We start from the raw sequence: 12306 nt of genomic DNA, 5'->3' as shown, positions 1-12306 counted from the left end.
AGCTATTAAGTTACTCAGATAACTATAGCATAAAGAACATGCTAACAAGTTTACCAAACCATCAGTGTCACTCCAAAACACCAAAATACCATGGGAAATGATATCATAATGTGTAAATAATTTCACACATAAGTCGCTCCTGAGTATAAGTCACACCCCCAGCCAAACTATGAATAAAACTGCGACTTATAGTCCGAAAAATACGGTACTGTAATAGGTTAGGACTAGGGTTGTTCCGATCATGTTTTTTTGCTCCCGATCCGATCCCGATCATTTTAGTTTGAGTATCTGTCGATCCCGATATTTCCCGATCCGATTGCTTTTTTTTTTTGCTCCCGATTCAATTCCAATCATTCCCGATAATTTTTCCCGATCATATACATTTTGGCAATGCATTAAGAAAAAAATGAATAAAACTGGGACGAATATATACATTCAACATACAGTACATAAGTACTGTATTTGTTTATTATGACAATAAATCCTCAAGATGGCATTTACATTATTAACATTTTTTCTGTGAGAGGGATCCACGGATAGAAAGACTTGTAATTCTTAAAGGATAAATGTGACTTTGTATATTGTGACTAAATATTGCAATATAGTGTATTTGTTGAGCTTTCAGTAAATGATACTGTAGCCATTTAACTGTTCTGCCCAAATGCATGATGGGAAGTGCAACCATGACTGTGCGTAGTGGCACCAATTGATATATCTTCTCTGCGTTGGGAAATAACATAGGGTGTTAAGAAAAAGATCAACTACTACCTTGCTTCTCCACATTGCTTCCCACGATATATCTAATTGTTGAGAGAGGGATTGTAAGGCTTTAGCCAATTAAAAAAAGGCTCCAAAGTCTGCCAAAATTCACTCTACTCATCTTACGATCTTACGACCTTTTAGCTCTATATGCAGGTAAAACGGTGCCATTATAGATTGAACGCGACAACGCGTGAGTAGGTCGTGCAGCGCATACGTTAATTGCGTTAAATATTTTAACGTGATTCATTTTTTTTAAATTACCGCCGTTAACGCGATTAATTTCATTGCCCTACTTTAAGCCGAAACTAAAGACTCTGGATGAGTGTAAAACATTTTGTCCTTAACGTTAAATAAAATTAGAAAATGATTTAATTAAAAGATATATATATATATATTAAAAAAAGGTCATGTCCGATATTTTTTTGCCGATTCCGATACTTTGAAAATGACGTGATCGGACCCGATCGCTCTGCATCCCGATCGATCGGGACATCTTTAGTTAGGACTAGGCATGTGCCGGTATGAGATTTTGACGGTACGATAACCGTGAGCAAAAATACCGCGGTTTCATGGTATCACGGTATTGCAATTATAGCTCCAAAATTTTGAGATGTATGGGTTTTTAAAAAAAAAAATAAAAAACTTTTTTCCATTGAACAGGTTTTTTTTCAGAACATATTTGCAAATTGGAACATGAATATAATGTGAAAATAAATTAATGTGAAAATAAATAACAAAAAATAACAAATATTTTATATAAAATTAAAATAAATAGAACCTAGACTATACCCACAGCCACAGCTCAAGTTGCTCAATAATAGAGCAAGAACAAAATAAAAGTAAAAACACTTCTAAATAAAATTTAAAATATATACTGTATGACTTTTTTTGAGGGGGAGAAGCTGAAGTTTCGCCATTTTCAGCCACTGTGTCAACTCTCTTCTACATGATGTCATGCCTTTGTGTTAAAAAGAACAAAGAATTTATAAGTTAATAAGTTAGTTAAAAATGTATAAGTTAGTTTTATAAGTTAGTTAAAATGTAAATATTGTTGAGGTTTCAAGGTTTCATCTAAAACAAAAAGTGAGGAGTGAGACCTCCTTTCGCAATTAGCGATCTTTGACGCGATCCTTTTTTTTTTCTCCCCCCCTTCATTCAAGCTTGTTTCTCACTCAGCGGCTGTGAGACATAAAACGGCGACGAAGCTGCTCTCCCAGCTTAGCCTAGGCTAACATTCGTCTTTGTAAGTTTTTAGTTAGTTTGTATGTTGAATTTGAAAGGAAATGTATGTTTTGTTTTTGCCGACCTTTTTCATGGTGCTACTGCTATCCTGTTGAACCTACTCACATGTGGGAAAAATACAATTGTACAACGTTTTAAATGTATTCATTTGTATATTTCACCACGATTTGAGAGCTCAATAAATTGAAGAAAAGTACGCTTTGTGTTTCGAGGGTTTGTTTTTGGGTTTGCTGGCTGTTTAGCAGAATAGCGTCACTGACACTCACGGCAACAAACGGGAAGGGTGAGCGCTGCCGCACCAAGCCACTTCGGCTGCATTTTGGCACATGAAAAATAGCGAATACCGTACTAAGGTATGACGGAAAATTTTAGTGGTTTTGAAACCGCGATGTTTTCACACCACGGTAAACCGTGAAACCGGTAACCGGCACATGTCTAGTTAGGACTGTTAACTCATTCACTCCCAGCCATTTTCACCGAGGCAACCCCCTTCGCTCCCGGCCGTTTTACTGGATTTTGACTGATTTTGCAAGGCCCACAGAAAATTCTGTTCTATTGCTATATAAACATGGAACCCACCAAAAGAAAGATTATACTGTCTTCTTTCAGCAGGAAAAAAGTTAGGTCATATCTTTTTCTATTATTTAGAAATCAGCATTTGAAAATAGCTTAGTTTGAGAAATTTTCCTATTTCTGATGAAAACAGAGAAATTGAGCTTTTTGTCAAAGCATACATTTCAAACATAACTTTGACTTTAACACAGCTATTTTTTGCTATGTGACATCCCAAACATCTGAATAATGTTTTCCTTCTACAAATTAACATAAACAACAAGACAAATAGAGCTTTTGATAGCAAAGTAACAATTTATTTACATTATTGAACTGAGAGAACTGTAAACTTTTCCCTCATCGCCACCTCTCATCAAGATGGATTTTTTTGAGTCTTTTTTTTTTTTTTTTTGTGGTGACCACTGCCTCGTAACGGAGTTCGCCTGGGGAACTTGTGTTCCTGGGGGGGGAACTGGTTTGGCTGTCAGCGTTTCCGGCTGAGTCGCGGGACACTGGAGGGTGCGGGGGACGCGAGTGGCCGAGCACGGCAGCGTGGGCTGCACTTGTGGTCACAGTCATTCTGCTCGGTCGTCCAGCGCCTGGCATCCCGGGCGTCCTCTCGGTCGTTCTGCTCGGTCGTCCGCCGCCTGGCATCCTGGATGTCCATTTGGCCGTCTTCCGCCGGCGCCCCGGCCGTGCGGCCCGGCCATTCGTTCCGTTGAATCGTGTTGCGGGTCTTACCAAATGCGCTACTGCCCTCCAGTGGCCAGTTTTATTGCTTTAAAATTGATTTTCAGCATTGTGCTTTGGAGCTAAGTTACGTCAGAACCTAGAGATTTCTCTTGTGAAAAAAAAACGTATAAGACGTATAAATACGTCTTTGGAACACTGAAACGATTAAAAATAGAACATATTTATTTGTTTTTGGGAGCAAATGAGTTGATGTAAGCATTAGAAAATAATAGTAATAAATATATTCTTTTAAGTTTTATTAGTTTTGTGTTGTTTCTTGTCCATGCGAAGTAATCATTGTAGTTATAATACAAACAAAGGGTGAAAGAAACAATCTACCCTCCAACTGTATACCTTTATTTTATTAATGGCCAGAAAATGATGCAAAGGTCTATAAAGGGGTAGAGGAATGTCATATTTATAAACACACAAGTGATCCTCCTTAGTGTGCTAAAACAACGGGAAAGCTAAAGACATTCTTTGAATTTATCTGTTGAGTCACACAAACCTTAGTGCAATTGGACGGTGGATTCCGTCTGCATCGCTATCGCCTCTCCCTATCTTCTTATCACTGACTGTCGCTCGCCTCCTCACGCTTAGCTGCAATGCTACAATAGCCGCTCTGTGTGTCTGTGTATATGTGCGTGCTAGAAGCACCACTCGTCAAGCCCCAGCCCACACAGCAAACTCATTTTACGTGCTAATTTTAAACAAAGACTGCGCGATGCTATCGACCCCTTTTTTCCAAATATGTCAGACGTGGGCCACCTCCGCTACTCTGCACTTAGTGCAACCTTTCAGCAATTACTGCCTGTGATAAAAGCCCCATTTCTAGTTGCGGTACCTACTCAGCTGTTCTCGCTAGCTTTTTTTTTTTTTTTTACCAGCGAAATGGTTAGCTGGGTTTCAAAGAATGCTGAAGACACACAACTAAAAGTAAATATGCATGCTAATGTTAGCTGTGGAGGTTGTAAGTGATACATTTTCTCTCTTCCCTATCTTAGGCGTTTATAAGTTTGGCAATTTGTCATTTAAAATTAAGTAACAATAAATTACAAATTCAACAATTCATAAAATTACAACATATGCAGCAATGTAAAGACTGTATGATTGAGATTTTTGCTGTTTGACTTTGGCGGAGCTGCGCTACTGACTCTTAGGCTAGGTTCTTACTGCAGGTCTAAATGCACAGTTCCGATTTTTGTCAAATCTGTTTTTTTGGGGCGTCCGTTCAGACTGCTTTTGTCCATCTAGCCCCTTCAAGTATTACGCATGCGCACTAATTCGCAGTCCGACATGTGCTGAGGAATCTGACCCGCATGCGCAGAAGCATCAAAACGATCGAATAGATTTTTTTCCCTTGGAGGAGCAGCCTGTCTCATAAAAAAAGGCATTTCCTGTTACCACTAGGGGCGCTGTGCCTAATGGGTAATATAACAATGCACTCGTGTTAAGGGTGGGATACCGCACATACATGCCAGATATGAAAAAGATTGAACGTTGTGTCAAGGAGCTAGTAGTCATTTACTGAATTTGTCATTTTGCCAAAAAAATGGCCGACTTTGGCACCACGCCAAGGTCAGACCCATGAATGAAAACGCACTATTTTAAAAACTTAAGATCTCATATTTTTCCTGAACAGTCTCACCAATTTTGAAGACGATCCAACTAACTCCCTCGGCGAAAAGGTCTCAAATGTGCACCCTGTAAATCGATAAAAATTTCACATTCGATCCAGAATAACGGATTTCCTGTTGGGTTGGAATATGGATGCCAATGTTTTTTTGGAGCAGTTTTGGACAAGGTATAGACGCTCCAAATTTCATCTCTCTACACTGACAAACCCAAATGTTATAGACCAATTTTAAAATTTCAAGGGGCCGCTACTGTTTTTTTCTAAAGATTAATTTCAATCAAAACTCAGCAACTGCTCGTAAAAGCTGAGCGTGACCTCACTCTTGCTAGCACGTGATGCGTTCAAATGCGCCCAAGGAAAAACCAGTGGTCACAAAGGTCAAGCTGGCAAAAGAATATATATACACATTGTATGGCTCTCGTTTTAAAATATGTTGGGTGTTTTGGCACTTTTGGTCAAAAAGAAAGGTTCCCGACCCCTGATTCAGCCTACTGTATGTGGAACCCATTCATTTTAAAGTGTACCTGGATTAAAGTTGAGAAATGAATTTCAGTTCTGCAATTTCCATCAATAATGCAACATAAAAGCATATGTAATGTTAGAGTGTATATGAAGGTGGCAAAGCTATTCAAACTAAATTAGGCACACCATAACACAATTATCAATAACAGCCATCGGAAAATAGTCTGCTTTGTGGTTGACTGCATCAGTTCATATTTTTTTCTCGTCTTACCGCCCATGTTTGCCTACATTCAGCACCCGCTTTCTCAGCTCCATTTTGCTTGATCGTTCATGCGTTTGCACACTTCACGCGTGTTTGTGCTGGTTCCCGCGTGTGCTTGTGTGTGTGTTTTGCTTCATTGCCTCAGATAGGAGTTGAATAGAAATGGAATAAAGAAAAAAGAGCACCTCAGTCCGTTTCACTCCATCAATCATGACAGCTCCTTCTCTTCCACATCACTCGTCACGCCGCCGCTACCTCATTCTCATTTTGATAGCCGCAAATTTCAGCCCGTGTCATCACATTTGCATCCGTCGGCGGCGGTGACGCTTATCGGCTCGCTGTGGCGTCGGAAATATAAATGTACGCCAGGGTAATTTATAAGGCTTGCCTAGAGTTTAGACATAAAGATATTCAAGACGTGACGAGAGGCTGAAGGAAAGCAAATGAACCAATTAGATTCTGTCCATCCTATTGAGAGGTGTTCCTTATATTTTGGTACAGTAAACCCTGCTGGTCCTGCTAAAAGGAGGCTGGATATGAGTCATTTTGGGTTTAGTTTACAATAATATGCGCTAGGAGTGTTACAATATATCGAAAGCGATATTTTTGTAGACCAAAAGGTAATTGATATGCTCCCACCAATAATCGATATGTTTTAAACAGGTGTAACTGTTTAAAATAAGAATAAATAGGAACCAACAGGGTAACTACCAAAATCTTCCATTGAAATAGTGTCTACATTAGCTCACTGGCTGCCATTGACAACACTCGACATTAGTGGTGCAACAATTAATCGACAACTAATCGATTAGCAAATTAATCGACAACTATTTTGATAAATGATTCATCATTTAGGACCTTCTCCTTAAACTTGTCTAAATTCTTGAAATGTTATAATATAAATATAACTTCTCAGTTGTAAATATTATCAGATTTCTTCATTATACAGTACATATATGTTAAGTCAAAGTAGGACATGAACAAAGATCAATTTTCGGACATTTTACCATCTAAACTAACTTCTTAAAAAGGTTGCAACAGCTAATCGATTAATAAATTAGTTGCCAATGAATTTGATAATCGATACAGTTGAATGAAATAGCAATTTAAAGTTAAATTGTGAAAGTAATTGAAAGAAGTGACATTTATCCGATTAATCGTTTAATTAATCGTCCGATTAATCGATGATTAAAATAATCGTTAGTTACAGCTAGTGCTGCAACGATCAATCGAGTATTAACTCGAGTATTCGATTAGAAAAAAAGATTCTAATTAAATTTTGTTGCTTCGAGTATTCGTTTAAAATCAGTACTTCTCAAATAGTGGGGCGCGCCCCCCCAGGGGGGCGCAGAGCGATGCCAGGGGGGGCGCATGGACCTCGGGGAACATGCTTTTTTTTTTTTTTTTTTGCCGTACTGGAATAAAGTGTACTTGCACATCCACTCAGTGGGTGGCAGTGGCGCTCTCATTTTCAGATCGCGAGCAGTATTTTTGAACTAAGGGAGAGCACTCAGCACACACAGAAAACAGATATGAAGAGCAGTGTGCCGCCGCCGTTTTCGAAAGCCGTTTTCCAACCGGACTCACTCACGCAGCGACCCACTTTAATGTCCGTTTCTCACGTCGCCGCCCGAGAAGTGCCATTTTCGGCTTAGGATCTTCACGACAACCGCCCTCACCTACGGTTCTACCTCGGCCGCCGAGAATGCGCTTTTTTTGTGCCGTTTGCCTTTTAGCTTGGACTTTTAATACAGTGGGGGGGGGGGGGGGGGGTGAGGAAAGACCACTGTTTACTGTGTCTAAAAATAATTGTAGCGGACAGCCAGAAGCCAAATCAATTAAGACGCCACTTAAAGACATTAGACCCCAATCTCATTGATAAGCCGCTTGATTGTTTTTCAGTGAAAACGTGCCGAATATTGCCAACAATCGTCCTGCTTTGTCAGTGTTTTATCAGTAAACCAGTGAGCATTGTTAGCATGCTCATTGCAAAATAACTCCACACCACAAGGAGGTAAATACTGTGAGCAGCAAAAATAAAAACTGTCCTTCTGACCAAGCACACTCTTTTTTTCTTTTATTCAGTTTTGTTTTTTCGGTCAAATTTTTTGGCATATTGTCCTCATGAGTGAATGTTTCTAATCACTTTTAATTTGTTATTATTTACTGATTTTATTACATTTTATTTTTCTGTATCAAGTGGTCAAAAATGTACCTTGAGTGTATTTTTTTACAGTTTGGATGTGACTTTTTTTTTTAATTCAGGCAAATTGATGTGCGTCAAGTCTTCTCTGTTACAAACAAAACAATGTTAATAAAGTTATACTTTATTATAAGTTGATCTATGTTACTTTTTTTTTTAATTAGAAAAAAGGACACAATGTTAGGCAGATGCGTATTTATAATAGTAATTTTATAGACAAATGATACTATTTACAGTGGCGGCAGAGAGTTTGAGGGGGGCGCGAAACATTTACGTCTTCCTTGGGGGGCGTAACAGAAAATAATTGAGAAGCACTGGTTTAAATGGTTTATTTTGAAAGTGTTTGCATTTAGTTTTATTGATTAGCGTGGCTACACTGCCCTCTGGTCTGCCTCTTTTCACATGGCTGAATCCAACTGCTCCCTGTTAAGACCAACGTAAGCTAAGTTTTTGTTTGAGCTAACGTTTTTAATGCATTCAGAATTTAGTTTATTGGTATATTTAGCCGTTTTTTGTGGGAATATGTGTCTGAACCATTTGTTAAGAGCATTGTAAAAAAAAAAAAGAAAAACTTTTAGCATTTTATAGCATTTAAGCTAGTGGACTTTTTCCATGTAAGTTAGCCGATTGTTCATTAGTTGTACATAGAGCCTCATTAAAAAAAAAAAAAGATTATACGGTTTGAGGCTCAGCTCAGGTATTTTAATTTTCCATATTCCTTATCCCATTACTCGATTATTCGAAATAACTAGTCCGTCGATTAATCGTCTACCAAAATATTTGATAGCTGCAGTCGTACTAGACATCCAATTAATTTTGACTGGATTAGACATCTTGCACCGTCAATAGCACTAAAGCCAGTGCATTCACAGTCTTTTACAGGTCACTTCTTGTTCATGTTAGGGCAATTACAGGTTACTTCCTGTTGATTTTGAGTCACTTCCTATTCATTTAGGGACATTCTAGACCAGGGATGTCCAAACCTTTTGCAAAGGGGGCCAGATTTGGTGTGGTAAAAATGTGGGGGGCCGACCTTGGCTGACGTCCTTTTCGTAGAACAATATATTTAAGCATATTTTAGCAAGCCATTCTGTGTCACATTTGCTTTATTATTTTTTCAAATTAATAATTTCAACAATCTCGCAACTATCCTTTGTGGCGTTCTCTTTCGACTTTCGGGCTCTTGCGACATACTACTGTGAAATTAAACTAGCTTCAAGTTGCTTCAATTTCTCGCAACATATCTTCCCTATAATCTTGTCGTACATGTCAGCGTGTCTTGTTTGGTAATATCGCCTCACATTGAACTCTTTAAAAACAGTGACTGTATCTTTGCAGATGAGGCGGACACAGTTGTTACGTATTTTAGGGAAGAAATAGTCCAATTTCCACCTATCCTTGAAACGTCGACCGTTGCAGTCAACTTTCTTTTTTTTGTTGATTTTCGCCATTTTAGAAAATTGGGAGTAAAGGGTCACACGGGGTAATGTTGCTTAGAGCGCTGCTGCCTTTTAGTGGGTAAATGAGGAGCAGCATTTAGTGTGTAAGTTACTTCATATGCTGGTAGCAGTACTGCTGACCAATTTATTAAGTCTGTGTGCGGGCCAGACGTTATTGATTTTAGGACAGAGGCTGGGGGCTGGATGAAATTTGACCACGGGCCGCATTTGGCCCCCAGGCCGGAGTTTGGACATGTCTGTTCTCGTCTCACTTCCTATTCAGTAACCAAAAATCAAGATAAAGTGACCCCCGTAAATGCCCCAAAATCAACAGGAAGTAATCCGTAAATGGCCTAAAAGGAAAAGGAAGTGACCAAAAATCAACAGGAAATGACATGAAATGCTCCAAAATTAACTCGTTGCCTGCCATTGGCTGCCACTGATGGCCATAGACGTCCAATCCGAATGTTTATTCACTGCGACCCTCCCAGTTCAAATGGATTGGACGTTTTCTACTGATAAACTCATTCCAATTCATAGCAGAAGGATGAAAATATCTTGTTTTTCCTGTTTATTAGTTCTTTTGTAGAATATTCTAGAATGATTTTCCTGACCAAGGTATCGATAGTTGTTGTATCGCCATATCGTGAGATCAGTGGTATCGTGAGCCTTGCATCGTAAATTGTATCGTATCGTGAGGTACTCAGAGGTTCCCACCCTGAATATGCACATGGCTTTATGTCCGGTTTCCTTTTCCAATTAAGGTCCATTTAGGCAACTAACTTATTGGGCCTTTTGCTTCACCTCATTTTTGGTAACTTCGCATCCCCCCGCTGTGTCATTCAGTAGCACCTTCTCTACTGTTTAGGCATGCTTACCTCTACCAACATTCTTAATCCCGCCCCAAGTCCTCACTATGACCCTCTGACGGCGCCAATCAGTGAACTTGGCCCACGAGTTGCTGAAGTAGGCAGCGAGTTGTCGGTAAATGGCAAGTGGTTGCATTCCGCACGGACGGGTTTTGATGTTGGGTCGCGAGTACAGTGGCGCTGGTAATAAGATTTCACGCTTGGCGTCGGTGCCGGCGGCAGGAAATGGGTTTTCACGTCCCCGGGGAATCTCCTGGGGCGAGGAAAGGAGAACATTTTGGAAAACATATTGAAATGTAATGAATAAAAAAGGGTGAGAGGGAAACACTTTCCCCCGAAACGTCCAGTGCAGTTACGGCTAATGGAGATGTGTGGGAACATGTTTTCTTAAGATTGATAGGCAGGAGGGAAAACAAGGCAGTGCATCATAACACCAGAAAGTTTCACAATCATTCCCGACCTTGATGACACACATTCAACTTTTTTTACTGCCTCCTCTCCATCACTCTCGCTCGCTCTCTCTGCCGCTTCCTCTGAACGACACCTACATTCATCTGTCTTGCAGCAGAAAAAAAGTCCTAGAGCTTTTTTTCCAAGTGCCTGTTGTGTTGTCTCTGGACTCATTCTCCTCCTCCGTGCACCCCACCCTGTGTCCTGTGTGTTTTGTCTTCTCTCCCATCAGTTCAATATAACGGAGTTCACCGAGCATGTGAGTAAGCCTCATGTGTGCTGCTGGGTTTTCCATTTTTTTGCAAGGTTCCAATCTGCAGTTTGGGGGTGTTTATTTGTGTGTGTTTTGTGTGTTTGGATTGAACGTGTGATCGTGTGCGTGCTGTGGCTTAAATTCATCTGGTTTGTTTCCTCACCATATGCAATATCAACACAGCAACAGCAATTCACCAAGAAGACTTGGGATAAAATCAAGGCAATAGGGGAAATTAGTTTTTTGATTGTAGAGTATACTAAAAAGAAAATAGTACAATGGTTTTCCAACCATTCCCAGTATTTTAGAACAAAATCGCAGTCAAAAGAATTTTAACCCTTTAACACCTACGCCTATTTTGGCCGAATTTGCATGCCTTTGATGTTGCTTTTATATTTCAAAGAAAATTGTGGCCAGGTTGGGTCCCTTTTTTCAGGACACCTTAACCCCCATGTCCAATCTGTTGTTTTCTTCACTGGCCAATTATAATCAACATTTTGGACCCAAAAAGACTACAAAAAAAAATCCCAAAATCTTTTTTCAAAATTCGTAATGTTGATATCCCATTGACAACCAAACATCCTCGAGCAACCGTTTTGAAGCTTGATAATATTTATTCAACTTGTTGGCATAAACATTCAATAGAAAAAGACACAAACAGCAGGTATGGTCATAGGTGTTTTTGGCCTTTACACATACTATGGTCAAAACAAGTTATATACAGTGCAAAATAGTGAGAATTTGAAAATATATATATATATCAGGGCTGACAAACTTATCGCGTTAACGGGCGGTAATTAATTTTTTTAATTCATCACGTTAAAATATTTGACGCCATTAACGCACATGCCCCGCTCAGATAGATTTAAATGACAGTACAGTGAAATGCCTACATGTTAATTGTGTTTTATGGAGTTTTGCCGCCCTCTGCTGGCGCTTGCGTGCGACTGATTTTATAGGCTTCAGCACCCATGAGCATTGTGTAAGTAATTATTTTCTTCAACAATGGCGGGCTACTAGTTCATTTTTTGACTGCAATTTTTACAAATTTTATTAAAATGAAAACATTAAGAGGGGTTTTAATATAAAATTTCTATAACTTGTACTAACATTTATCTTTTAAGAACTACAAGTCTTTCTATCCATGGATCGCTTTAACAGAATGTTAATAATGTTAATGCCATCTTGTTGATTTCTTGTTATAATAAACAAATACAGTCCCTATGTACCGTATGTTGAATGTATATATCCATCTTGTGTCTTATCTTTCCATTCCAACAATAGTTTACAGAAAAATATGGCATATTTTATAGATGGTTTGAATTGCGATTAATTGCGATTAATTACGATTAATAAATTTTTAAGCTGTAATTAACTCGATTAAATTTTTTAATCGTTTGACAGCCCTAATATATATAAATTATCTAACATAAAAAGGGTTTGG

The 12306-nt window shown here is 39.0% G+C and overlaps 1 protein-coding gene across 12 annotated transcripts in view; it reads left to right on the top strand.

Moving 5' to 3' along the window:
- The window catches only part of LOC130929923 (receptor-type tyrosine-protein phosphatase F-like), a 464805-nt gene that overhangs the window by 331973 nt on the left and 120526 nt on the right, over window positions 1-12306 (top strand). For 5 of the 12 annotated variants that reach the window (XM_057857554.1, XM_057857557.1, XM_057857553.1 and 2 more), the window contains one exon: window positions 10842-10868. The exons of the other annotated variants lie outside the window; for them this stretch is intronic. In XM_057857554.1, coding sequence (XP_057713537.1) covers window positions 10842-10868 — 27 coding nt within the window. The remainder of the gene's footprint in view (window positions 1-10841; window positions 10869-12306) is intronic. 12 annotated transcript variants of the gene reach the window in all.

This window comes from Corythoichthys intestinalis, chromosome 14, assembly GCF_030265065.1.
Source record: "Corythoichthys intestinalis isolate RoL2023-P3 chromosome 14, ASM3026506v1, whole genome shotgun sequence".
NCBI classification, from domain to species: Eukaryota; Metazoa; Chordata; class Actinopteri; order Syngnathiformes; family Syngnathidae; genus Corythoichthys; species Corythoichthys intestinalis.
This window is presented reverse-complemented; position numbering and strand designations above follow the sequence as displayed.